Below are 14,107 nucleotides of genomic sequence, written 5' to 3'. Positions count from 1 at the left end.
TATTCCTATTATATTTTATTACATATTTTAAATATAAAATTATGATATCTAATTATTTAATTAATAAATTTATATACTACAATCTGAAAAAGTACAAATTTTAATGCAACCATAATTTATTAATGTATATTGAAAACAATATATTACGATTTGAAAACGTAAAAATCTTAAACCATCCATATTTCAATAGATATAGGAAAAATAATATCGCTAACTTGAAAAAGCACACCTCAAACATCATTTCACCAAAGTCCTCGAATTAAAAATATTGTTTATAAGCAATCACAATCTCTAAAGAAGACTAAATTATGTAAAAAACTGTGGTCGCCTTAGATTGCGAGGCCCTAACATTATTTAAGTCAGGTCTTCAACTTGCCATGTCCATCAAACTTTAACGTCAGAAAGATGTGAGTTTCGTCTCTGGTGCCGAAATGAGACAAATATCCAGGAATTCATCCACTGTGGTGTACTTATAATCTCCATACAGTTGAGAAGCCTCCAGATCTTCGTCTCCCAACTCGAAACTGGTCTGCTCACCTTTAACAAAAATGTTGTGCAGAACCGAGATCCGAACATTATCCGGATGAGGCAGAGCTGCAATAAACATATTCATTATAACATGATTTTTAAGTCTTTAAACTAAATTCTTGACAAAAAATTAAGGCGTTTGTTCTCTTACTCTGAGAAAGCCGGACCATCTCAGTTTCTGGCAAAAAAACTCTGTGAAGGGTTCTTCCAGTTTTCCTCTCCCACAGTGAGACTAGCTCACTCTGGCTGATTACGTTGCCCGGTGGCTTGTATATCACAAGCTTATTCATGGTTCTGGAATCATTTGCCACTCTGATCGTGAAAGCTGCAATGTCATCTTCCAAATTGAGAACAGCTGCACCATATAAAAACACCATATGATTTATCTGGTACTTCATTCTATTGGCGGAAATAATGGCAGGACCGTACTGTGACACGTGTGTTCAAGGTATAGTTTTGGATTGAAAAGAGTAAAGAAGGATTCAAGCCACTGAAGTGTCCGTTAAACATTAACTACAATATTAATCGTTATAAACTATAAAATTGGGTGTGTTGCTTTTAATTTTGATAGGGTGTGTTGATTTTAATTTTGAGGTCATTATAAAACGCTTCTAGATTTGCTCAATCTTTCTCCAGGATTCTCTAGATATACTACAACCCCAAACCTCACATCCATACAAGATAATAGGAGTGACTAAAGTTTCAAAGAGGAACTTCTTTCTATCCCACATTACTAGGTTTTCTGTTTTACAATTATTTTCAAGACGAAAATAAGCTTTCCATCCCCCGTTAATCCTTTTCTCAATGCTATAGTTTTAGTTGAACTTGTGATGAATATCAATTACTAGGTACTTGTAGGAAGAGACTTCCTCCAAGTTACTATTGTCATACATAAAATTAGCGTAAGTGTGCTTCTTGGATTTGATAATCATAACTTTTGTTTTGTCAGTGTTAACAATCATATCCATGGTAGATAAGAAATCCTTAAGAAGTATAAGTTGCTTATCAAGATTAGATGAAAACCTTGCGAGAAGAACATCATGCTTCCTCTAAACAAGATGATGACTATTCTAGCTAAGATAGTGCCAGCACATCCTACTTCCTCTAAACAACCTCCTAGCTTGTCGATATAAATGCCAAATAAAATAAGAGAAAGAGAACAACCATTTAATTTATTTAACTAGATTAATATAGCTCTATCAACCATTTAATTTACATAACTCAACCATTTAATTTATTAATACACCCTCATCAATCATTTAATTTAAATAGGACAACCATTTAATTTATTTAGGTATAGCAATATACCGAAGCCAATTTTTTTTAGTTCTTCGCTATAAAGTATGGATAGCTCATGTACCATGGATAGCTTATACCCCAGTATGCGTCCTCTCTACCTATTGCTTTAACGAATGTTAATTGCTGTTAAATGATCATTGCGTGAACATACCTTTGGTAAGACCATCCCCATAGATTACAACATCCACTGGCTCTGGTTTTTGACGGGGATGAAGGAAATAATCAACAAAATAAGCCATGAAAGAATTTGCAGAAATGAACGAGTATGGAATTCCCGCCTCTTCAATTGCCCTGCGAATTTTCTTTTTAGTGTCACAGAGTCTCTGAAACGGAGGGAGAGCGGCCTCTACACGGTCAACCTCGTTGCCAAACTCTGAGGGTATAAATCTCTGTTTCCATAAAGGAAAGAACCACCCACAACGCACGAATTAATATAGCTGTAAATATTTGCAGAGCGCAAGATTATTCAAGGAATATGAAGTGGTGTATATACCTTAATGTTTCCAACTTCTTGAATGGCCCTTATGATATTCAACTGATCCAAATGCTGAGGAATGGCAACTGCGGATATTACTATGTCTACTTGCTTCATTGCATCCACAAGGCTGTTGTGATCATCTAAAGATCCCTGTTAAAAAAATCTATTAGCCTTAGGGTGCATTGCATAATAAACACTATGTTAATGCAAATGGGAAAATAATCAAAAAAATATTGCATGAACTTATGGAAAAAAGAAAAAGAATGAATCACTTACTGTAAGGATATGAATGCCATTATCTTTTAATTCATGAAGAAAATTTTCCTGGGAGGAATCGAAAGCTGCCGCTGTAGCGGGGCGGACAAGTACATACGTTGGATAGCCTTGTGACACACTGGCTTTGGCTAAGTATTTTCCCAGATATCCGGTACCTCCAACTATCAAAATTCTATTCATCATGAAAATTTTATTCACGACGTCAACAGATCTCTCTCTCTGATCTTGCAGCTTTGGCTATGAACCGATCGACACTAGGGAAGAAGAGATGGGGTATGGATAACAGGTTGCATAGTAAGAACAGTTATTTTATAGGCGGATGAAGAAGGCCGCCTACCCACGGCAACCTGGTACGCCGAAGAATGGATATTTTTCCTGAGATTTTCCATTTCTTATGGACAAAGGACAATATTTTCTCAATTTGACCGGAATTTGGGGGACCATGTGGCCTACTTATTCGCATAGGAGAACGCCCAATTTTTTCCTCGTCTTCTTTATTAGAAAATCAGCGTGCTTATGCCAGCTATTCCTTCCGAATTTTTCGTGATGTTACGAATGGCTGACGTCGCAATAATATTGACGTCAGTATGACAATTTGCGAATAATCGTTTCAACGTCATGAGACGGTCGGTGATTACTAATTTTAAAGTCAAAATAACTATGAATCTAAATAAACATATTTTGGTATACAAAATAGTATAGTTCGTTTTTGGTTTTTTTGCTTACCCGTTTATGTTTTTTTGTTTGTTTGTTTACTATTGTGATGGTTTATGTTTGTTATTTTTTTCATATTTGGTTATATAAGTTTTATAAGATTATAATTTTTTATATTTAAAATATATCTTTGAATATATATTTATTATTAAAAATATATATATAAAGCTTAAAAAAGTTGTGGAACATTTTTTTAATAAAGTAATATATTTTAAAAATCATGGATGTTATATTACAGAAGAGATATTTTATTACACCATAAAGGGCATTGTAAGGTTCTGTGTTTTTTTCGCAAAAATTGATTAGTATTGATTTCCTAACAATATGTCTACAACTGTATATCTTGCAAAATTGTCAATAGAAAGACACAATTTTCCAAAACTTGCTCATTCACAATAGTAAGTGTCTATTGACATTGCATCCTCCAATTTTGCGTTTACATTTCGTTATGTAGAATGAGGTCTCATTGTTTGGCTAGTCCACTGTATATTCTCCACATGACCACAAAGTGCATTGATTTCGTAATTTTCATTTTGACATCCAGCTAATGTTGAACTGCAAGTATTATGTCAGATTTCTCATCTGGAGGAGAGCTGATGGATAAGCGACACAAGTGTATGGTAGTCAATGTTGTTGTCTACTAGGGAATGCAGATAAAGAGGGCACTTTCGGGGAATTTCTCCTTCGTCAAGTTGCTAATGTTGATCCATTAATCCCTTGCTACAGGGGCTTCTCCATTTTTTATTCTAGTCTCCATGCAGATCCCTAGAGCCCCTCGAGGAATGATGTCAATGGCACAAAAGAAAGACACCAAAAAAAAAACTTGTAGAGCGTATTGGAGACTTCTGCCGACTCTCCTCTTTTTGTCACTTCCTCTCTTTTTCTATGACTCCCTCAATCATTGCTTCACAAAAAACCTTTCAACTTTGTCTCTCTTTCTCCTTCTCTCCCTCCCTCCCCAACCTCACTTCCTCTCCCCCTCCCCCTCTCCTTCTATCTTATCCCCTCCTCTATCTCTGATTTGGTGGATCAAAATAGTGCTTAAAATTCAAAATGTCTGATAGAGATTGAATCCTGAACGAATGGATAGATCTCAGCGATTTGAACCCAATGCAATTTGTTTCACTCAAAACTAATATCATATGCTCCAAATATCATGTTCTTATAGAATTGGACAATAACTAATTTTTTTAATTAGGATTACAAGTACACCCAATCAATAGTTCGTACGCTGACTGGGCATACGACTAGGCATTTGAGAGTGTTTTTATGGGCCAAAAATTGGATGACACTTGTCTCTTTTTAATTGGTTTTTGTAAGGTGTGATTTCATTGGTGTAGTGTTGGACCAATGAGGGAAAGCCATGTGGGCCAATCGGTGGTTTGCCACGTGGCCTCCTCTTACGTGAAATTTTTTTGGTTAAGGGATGAATGGAAGCCACCGGGATCAAACCCGCAATATCAACCAACAACTCCAATGGCCTAACCAACTGCGCTGCGGTGGTTCTTGTAAAAAAATGTGTCGAGTTTAAATTTAAAGTTAAATGGAAACACCATTGGGGGAGGGGTCAGGCTAATCCCTAGCCCCTGGCCACCCCAGCACCACGTGAACATAGGCAAGGGGCCAAGGGGCTAGGCCTTAGCCCAAGCCACAATGCACGTCGGAGCCAACACCAATGACTAGTGGCGGAGGAAATGTGGGGGCAGCCCACGAGGGCTAGCTCTGGGTCATATGACCCATGATAAGACCACCGACAGAAACAAGATGAAAATTAAGCAGCCCATCCCCAAGGGGCCAGCCACAGGTCATAAGGAGCCATGCGACCGAGAGCACGGAGGCTTGGAGAGGGGCCATCCCAAGGTCATATGGGTAACCATGCAACCAAGAGCATGCCAAACGAAGGGCCTAAAGTCGTTGGACATAAGCCTTGTAATCTTGACCCTAAACCAGGTCACATGGGTGACCTATTTTCAGAACTGGGGGCTTATTGGGGAGACTAGAATTGCGCATCGGTTGCAGGTTCAAGGTGCTCAAGCCAGGTTTAGGCCGAATTGGAGGATGATTGGTTGGAGAATTTGGGAAAACTTGAAACAGTCATAACATACTCAGGTTTTGGCCAAATGAGGTGCAGAAAGAACCAAAATGGGGGTTTTGATAGTGCGAGATCCATTGGAGACATCATTTCTGATCTTTGAGCTTTGTAAAGTATGTAAACACACCTTTGAACATTTTTAATGAAAGAGGCCCTGCATTGGGAGTTGGACCAGGAGATGTATCCCAAAAGAGGTGTGAACTCCTTTATCATGCTTTGTGTTATGTTTTTTAGATATGCTTATTTGTCTCTATTTGGCTTTAAAATTTCGTTAAATTTTACTTGTTTATGTCTTTCGTAAATTGATTCTCTGCCCAAAATACATATAAATTTAACTTGCAAATTGTTAAAAATCTTAAAGTTTACACATACAAATCAATCTCTATCTCTCCCCCCATCACACATACTCTCTCTTTCTCTCTCTCTCTCTCTCTCTCATTTCTTTATTCCTCACTCCCTCACTAAGTCCTAACTTCACAATTAGCCTCCTGCAACTCTCTCTCTCTCTCTCTCGTCACATGGAGTTAATGATTTTGGATATCACTTATGGGACTATGGAAATCACAAAATTAAGGGGAGTGGATGTGTCACACTAAATGAGAATGACATGTACAAAGATAAATTGGATAGAAAGAAATAGCAAAAGGGAAACACGAAATACAAGTGCTTGATGAAATCACATAAAAAAAAGTAAAAAAATCTAATGGTGATGGAAAATCTAATAGTCCCCTTGAACAATACTCTCCTTCATTTTTTTATGTATTATTAATTGATTATGGTGAACTAGAATGATATGAGCAATTCCGTTAGAAACCATAAGGAAATGGGAGCAAGGCATAAAGGAAGAAATGGAATCTTTCTTATAAATAACCAAACTTGGGACTTGGTCCCATTTCTTCCAGGTAAAAGAGCATTTCAAAATAAATGGGCATAAATGTCAAAGGAAGAAGATAAAGGAAAAAAGAGGTACAAGGTTAGAGATGTTGTAAAAGGGTTTGCACAGAATAAATATATAGATTTTGATGAAATTTTTTCTCCTATTTTTAGAATGAATTCAAATAGAATTATTTCAAGTTTAGTGGAAGTAGAATATTTGCATCTTAAATAGTTAGATGTAAAGAAATAATTTCTCTATGTGGACTTGGAGGAAGAGATTTATATGCAACAGCCACAAGGGTGCGAGGAAAAAGGGAAGAAAAACATAGTGTGAAGAATAAAAAAGATTTTGTATGGTTCAGAGCAAATTCCAAGATAGTGGTATTTGATGTTTGACAAGTTTATGATAGAGAAAAGTTATAGAATATGTTAATATTATCAATTTATTTATTTTAAGAGACCAGATAATGGTAGCTATATTATCTTGTTATTTTATGCAGGTGACATGCTTTTTATGATGTCTAACATCCATGATATAAATGAGTTTAAAAGAAACTTATCTATTCCATTTTCTATGAAGGATTCAGGTGCTACAAAACAAATCCTTGGTATGAGAATAACAAGAGATGGGGAAAATCATACATTAATATTGTCTCAGAGTGGTACATATATAAGGTGTTAGAAACATTTAAAATGAAATACTTAAAACCAGTTAATACACCTTTGGCATGCCATTTCAAATTACTTAAGGAAATGTGCCTGAATACCTAAGAGGAAATATACTACATGTCCAAGGTTCACTATTTATCAATAGTTTGTGGTTTAGGGTTTAGGGAGTTGTGAGCAGGTGTATGAACAATCTAGGTGAAGAGCATGAGAAGGTAGTGAACTTGATTATCAAGTGTTCAAGAGGTACCATTGTTACGGAATTATGCTTTGGAGTTTCAAACTCTAAATTCTATAGTGATATGTTAACTAAGAAATTGAAAGTGATATAGATACTAGGAGGATAACCATAGCGTATGTCATTACTATAGGTGGAAAAATAGTAAGTTGGCTTTCTAAATTGTAAAATTTTGTTTCACTTTCAACAACAGAAGTAGAGTATGTTGTTGCTACAAAGGCAAGTAAATAATTTTTTTGGTTACAGAGGTTCATGGAGAAATTGAGAAAGAAGCAAGAGAATAATAGGTTGTATATTTATAGAAAGAGTGTCATTCATCACGGAAAGAATGCAACCTTCCATTCTAATACTGAGAATGTATAACGAAGTACCATTTCATATAACTAATTTTGGAAGATGAATGATTGAAGTTGGAAAAGATACATACAAACTCGAATTTTATAGATATGTTAATGAAGGTAGTAACCAATGAGAAAAATAAATATATACTTATTTTCACTTCGTATTTGAGCATCATAACGAAGATGAGAAGCTAGCTAGCTCTAAAGGTGAAGAATAGTTCAATAAATCTGGTACTAATGGAGTTGTTGTAATAAATCTATAGGTGGGATATTGTTGGTTGCATATCTTGATTGTCTTCCTAATTCACAAGTCTTATTTTTTTAACTACATTTTTCACCCCAATTCTTAATGGGTAGTGAAGATGGTATTCCCCCTGCTCTGTTCTCCCTAGGGGTTACGTGGAGGGAGGTGACAATTCTTTGTAGTCCCCCTAGGTAGGGGTACATAGGGGGAACAAAACCAAAGAGAAATTTTATACTAAAAATTCCTTGTAAAATTTTGTAATTTCATAACCCATCTAAAACATTCATCACTAGGTCAAAAATATGATTATATATGTTATGTCAAGGTTTGTTTTGATTAGAAGGAAACCCTATCTATATGAGGGAATTATATTGTGACTATTTATTATTGAGGTAACATTGTAATTTAGAGAGAGGAGGCTCTGAGAGAGAGAAGAGTATGTTGTAGAAAATGTGCTACAAGTTATATCCCTTAATTTTATTGAATGGAATAAAAGGAACGATTGGTTATTTCTTTATGGACATAGTCCAAATTTAATGAACGTTGTATATTTGTGTCTTCTTTATAATGCTTCATTTTATATTTTATTGCTGCGCTCATTTTGATTTTATTACTCTTTTATTTTACTCTTAATATATCCCTGAAATCTCTCCATCTTTTCTACCCAACTGCCTATCTCTCCCTCTCTCTCTCACAGACACACACAAAAAAAAAAACCTTTGTCTCTTTCTTACTCCTTATGTCTCCCACAACTATCTATCTCCCTCTCCCTTTCCCACACTCTTTCGCTATATCTCTAACCTTTCATCCCTCAATCACACTTTCTCTCTTTCACCCCTTTCTTTTCCCCTCACTAAAAATTCGTTCTTCCCCACAAGATTCTCTCCCTCTATCTCTCTCTCTCTCCCCAACCTCATGTCAACTATTTCCAATGTGTTAAATTAATTAATTGCAATAACGCACATGCACTTTTAGTGCGAAGAGAACACTCTCATTTTTAGGGATAGGAATGCAAATAGAATTTTTTGAATCTAAAGTCTCTAGGAGGGAGCTTATGTGCACTATGAGTTGGTTTCTTTGGATATCAGTTCAGGACTAAAAATAACTAGTGGTATAAACCACAAATTATGGAAACATCATTTTTCAATAATATATACATATATATATATATATATATATATATATATATATATATATGTAGGATGACAAGTCTGTTGTCCATGAAACTACATACATATATAGACTTGACTCTCTCTCTCTCTCTCTCTCTCTCTCTCTCTCTCTCTCTCTCTCTATATATATATATATATATATATATATATATATATATATATATATATATATGTATGTATGGATGTATGTATATATACTATTTTCAACACATTTTTCCCTTTACATATCTCAGAATCTTAAAATACATGCCTCAATTATTTCCACTATAAATTTTTTAGCCATATATATATATATATACACTAAAGGATTTTAAGACCGAAAATCTAAGAAAAGAAAAATGATTGTGTGATAATGTTAAGAACATTTTAGGTTACACTAATTAAATACCTGGTAATTTGAAGGATATAATGACTTTCATATATATATATATATATATATATATAATCAAAAAATTTGAAAAAAATAGTCATGCACAACACTTTTGTTTTTTAGAACTATGAAAATCTTTGCAGCAAGATTCAATTATTTTGTTACTCAAAGGTTGCATTAACGATAAATACACATTGTATTTTGCATGAAAACATACACATTATAGGAAAACTCAAAATTCACATAGCTAGACACAATTTCTATAAATGAAAAATACATAATTAAAAAAGTAATTCATTTGTTTCTACATTTCATATGTTTACTCTAACTTCGACTTCAGTGTGTAAGTACCTCTAGTCATTCTAATTCCAAGTTAATATATTGTTGTTTTTCAAGTTTGTATTGCCACTAATGTTCTTCCACCCACCCTTATGCTGAGGAATTTGTGTTATTAATAAGGCATAAGGATAATATAATGAAACATCTCTCCAACCTTATTTGAAATATTAATAAATCAGTTAGAATAATTGGTTAGGAAGAATGGAGGAGGAAAAATATACATGCCTAGTTTTTCCATGTTGTCATTGACTTAGGAAAATGATGTTGTGTTACTCGCATATCATAGAGATAGCCTTCACGAACATCTTAATGCCCTAATCAAATTTTGCATTTCCTCTCAAATGAAATTTAGTATAAAAAGATAAAGGTAATGGTAATAGAGACTTATAATAAAAATATAACCATCACGATTAATAATGAGAAGTTGGAGGTAGTTCCTTCATAGAATGCCAAGCCCACGATCTTGATTGCAATTCTAATTAGAACTATTATTTTGAGGAGTAAGTGCTAAGCGGCATGATTGTCCTCCATTCTATGCATAATAAATGAAAACAAAATAAAAAATCTATAGAGTTGAAATTGAGAAAATCAATCTTTAAAACAATAGTGAAAAAGTTTATTTTATATAGTTTTTGGCTACAAGCCTCTATAAATATTATTGGCAATAAATTTAAAAATACTGAGAAAAATTTCTTAGTAGAGAAACTAGTCCTATATAACCCATTACACTTTATAGTAGGGTAAACAAAAATGTTATTTTTTAAATAACAAACATTATGTCAATTTATTATATATATATATATATATATATATATATATATATATATATATATATATAAAGGGATTATTGATGCATGTCAAGATAAGGGTTGTTAGAGTGATGAAATGAAATATATTAAAAGATAATGTTAAGAAGAATGGTTTCATAATAAACCATTAACCATTTAAGAATTTGGTAACAAAAATGATAGTAAAGAAATTGTGGAAAAACACATTGTGAAAATAAAAGTATATTATCTTGAAATTAATGTAATGATTATATATACTTACACACAATAACACTACCTTTAACAAAAATAAATAAAAATCATCCTTTATTCAATTTATGTTGTCATTTCATTTGAAAACACAAAAAATGAGAAAATATGGAAGGAAGGAATGCTTATATTTTGGAAGTGATTAGAAATTAAAAGAAATATGCATGTGATGTTACAATGTTTTCCATATAGAATATTAACACACAAATACTAAATTAAAAACTAAAAATATAAATAGTTGAATATTAATACATAAGTACTAAATTAAAAGCTTAAAAGTATGAATAATTGAATGCTTTAGATAATTTATTGAGAAAACAAAATTACAAATATACATTTTTACAATTTTTGGACTCTTAAGTTTTTTTTTCCCTTGGAAAAAAGTCGTAATTTCTATTAATGATAAGAAATTACATTTTGTAGATGCCGTAGCATATGCATGTTGCAACTATTTCCAGTCAGATAAGTGATACAAAAATGATACATAAACATATACTCCTCATAGGGAGCACTGTAACTACCATCCCATGGATGGATACTTTCTTCTCACAGAGAGGAAGATAAATTGTCATATGTCAAAACAGTAAATTGTCTCTTCGCAGAGAGATCTGAAAACTGTACTGTATGTTCATGTACATCATAAACAAAAAGCAAAACATGTTTTTGTACAAAAAGATTCAAAAAATAAGAGGGCTTATGGCCCCTGTTTAGCATGTAAATCAATGAAGGGTCTGTGATAATGCTGGTAGAAAACTCCATCGATTTCTTCCTGAATTAACCAGTCATCATCCTGCCTGTACGCTGCTTCCTTTGAGAGGAAGTTTGCCCCTATGTTGTGCTCCGTGTAAATGTGATGATAGACAAATGAATCAAAAGCTGATATAAGTTTGTGTGCTTCATCCAATATGTGCCTCAATGAATATGCAAAGCAATGAGAAGTTCTATTTAACCAGTTTCATATTATTTTGGAGTCCCCATAGAGTTGTAGATGACTGCAATGTTTTTCAAGTGAAAATTGAATGAGATATTTTGCAGCATAAAGCCCAGCAAAATTGTTTGTGCCCCTCCCCAAAGGTATCTGAATTTTGTAACAGTGACCTTCATGAATATATAAAATGCGCCTCCCCCCCCCTGCCACAACCATTCTCCTGGACTGAGCCATCAAAATAAGCCCATGGAATGGATTTATCAATGACTTCAGGGCTAATGGTTCTAGTAGGAGGGATAGGGTCTTCTTCAGGAAGGAGATCATAGTCAGATATTACCCTAGATAAGATGGAAGGCCAGTGAGGTCCTTCAGATTGAAGATAGTCTGATTCCTAGCGATCCAAATAGCCCAACACATGATTAATGCCATATTCCTTTCCTTGCAACTATGTTCATTATACCAATTGTTACAAGCTTCAGTGATGTTCCTGCCCTGCCATGATTTGAGGGAAGGGTAATGTGCAGTAATGTGTTTCCATTGTTCTATAATGACATGGCATCTAAGAAATAAATGTTCAGTGCTCTCTTCATCCCTTATACAAAGGTGACACCAGAAGGGTCCATAGATAGATATTTTCATCAAATTGAGGCCGGTTGGGATCTTATTGAATAGGATAGTCCACATGAGTATGCGAGTCCTGGGTGCAGCCTTGAGTTTCCAGAGTGCTTTCCAAAAACTCTCAATAATCTACGGTTTTGTCTGGTCCATCAGCCTTAAATAACCCTCCTTAGCAGAATATTTACCATTCTTGGTGAAGGCCCAAATAATCTTGTCCTCTCCCTCCGTAATTCTGATATGGGCTTGAGTAAGAGCTTCTATGTATTCTTGCCATTCCTAATGCCACTGGGCTGGAAGATTTATATCAAAGGCAGATTTCCAAGGTTTTTGGAAGAAATTAGAATTTGTGTGATCTGCAATATGGCTAATATAAGAAATACCCTGATTGGTTAGGAGTCTTATCAGTTCTGCAGGAAGTCTATGGGAATTTCCACAACCAATCCAAGGATCTGTTCCTATTTGCACAGCATTTCCATCCTATATTTTCCATGTTAACCACTCTCGTATAAGTGGGATGGAATTGATCACTGCCTTCCAAATTATAGAAATGTTGTTGTTGCTCCTCTCGTTCTATCTGATCCAGTCCATTTTATTTGTAGGGTTAATGTATTTAGCATAGGCAACCTTGGTCCATAGACTATCAAAGGACAAAAGCTGCTAGCCTAGCCTAGCAGCCAGAGCTCTGGAGAGTATGTCCAGTGCTTTTATACCCCATCCTCCCCATCATTTGGGCCTAGCAATAATATCCCATTTTACCCATGCAAATAATCTTCCCTGTTGCTTGCCCTCCAACAAAAACCTACAACAAATGTTTTGTAACCTTGCCAGAATTCCTTGTGGGATCCATGCCAATGTCATCCAGTACACTGGTGTCGCTTCTAGAATGGATTTAATAAGGACCAACCTGCCTGCTCTTGATAGGTACCGATGGTACCAGATATTGAGGTGTTTTTCCACCTTGTAGATCAGCTAGTTCTAGTCTGCAATTTTGTAACCCCGGGGTTTCAGCTTGTATCCAAGATACCTGAGTCCCGCTTCTAGATTAAGAAGAGTAAATGGGAATCCTTTAATGGTAGTAGTGTATGTTTATTTGCATCCTTCTCAAAAGTGTAAGTATTTCTTCTCCCACCATGAATAGTTTTGCGATCAAACTGTCAAAGTATTCCCAACAACACTTGGCATACATCCATTGGCATTACATCACACAATACCACATCCTTATAAGTACCAATCTAGATCCCTACCTTGCATTTTTCTTTCATAATAAGCTAATGTCCATTTTGCAACCATGATACTTTGTAAGGAGTAGGGTGTACTATTTTCACTAATCCTAACTTGTCCACCATTTCTGTAGAAACAAGTTTATTAGTGCTTCCACTATCAATTATTACTTTGCAACATTTTCCTTTGGATTTTCATGTAGTTCTAAATAAACTCTTTCTTTGAGTTGGCTCTCCTGTCTCTTTCTCTTCCTTAAGCAATACCCTTTTCAACAACAAGAATTCTCATTCTTCAGGTGATTCTTTCTTTTTTGCAATTTGAGGTTTTTCTTCCTTTGCCTCAACCACATTCACATTCCTCTGATTTGTTGCTTTATTATGAGGAGAGTCCCATGATCCATGTCCCCATTCTTCACATGTATAACACCAAATTTCTCTTCCCCGACCTCTTCCTCTGGGTGCAAATATTCCTCTACTGAAGTCTCCTCTCTGTGGTGGTCTACTACTTGAACTTCCTGCTTCACTCTGATGGTGTTGAAATCTTGGTCTAGTAGCTCCTTTACCTCTTACTAAACTCTTTCCTCTATTCCTTTGATTTTGCTTCCTCAACATCTTCTCTTCTGCCTTCAAAGAAACTTGATAGGCATCTTCAATTGTCTTTAGACTCAGCA

At 34.8% G+C, this 14,107-nt stretch overlaps 1 protein-coding gene across 1 annotated transcript; it reads right to left on the bottom strand.

The window, feature by feature from the left end:
• Positions 1–397: 397 nt before the first annotated feature.
• LOC149209434 (isoeugenol synthase 1-like) lies at positions 398–2,838 on the bottom strand. The gene is made up of 5 exons (XM_089394265.1): positions 2,582–2,838; positions 2,321–2,455; positions 1,979–2,216; positions 680–883; positions 398–594 (listed from the first exon to the last, which is right to left on the bottom strand). The coding sequence occupies exons 1-5, from the start codon at positions 2,762–2,764 to the stop codon at positions 398–400; spliced, it is 957 nt and encodes a 318-aa protein (XP_089250391.1). The 5' UTR covers positions 2,765–2,838.
• Between the last annotated feature and the right edge of the window lie 11,269 nt (positions 2,839–14,107).

The sequence above is a fragment of the Pinus tabuliformis genome, chromosome 1_2 (assembly GCF_031772625.1).
Source record: "Pinus tabuliformis cultivar Carrire ecotype Pingquan chromosome 1_2, CPIR1, whole genome shotgun sequence".
Taxonomy (NCBI): domain Eukaryota; kingdom Viridiplantae; phylum Streptophyta; class Pinopsida; order Pinales; family Pinaceae; genus Pinus; species Pinus tabuliformis.
This window is presented reverse-complemented; position numbering and strand designations above follow the sequence as displayed.

Bases quoted from the DNA above. Each gene is read 5' to 3' on its own strand.
- LOC149209434 (XM_089394265.1), bottom strand. From the start codon at position 2,764: ATGATGAATAGAATTTTGATAGTTGGAGGTACCGGATATCTGGGAAAA. The intron at 2,456-2,581 runs GTAAGTGATTCA...TTTTTTTAACAG, and splicing joins ATGGCATTCATATCCTTACA to GGATCTTTAGATGATCACAA. The intron at 884-1,978 runs GTATGTTCACGC...TATATGGTGCAG, and splicing joins TGGGGATGGTCTTACCAAAG to CTGTTCTCAATTTGGAAGAT.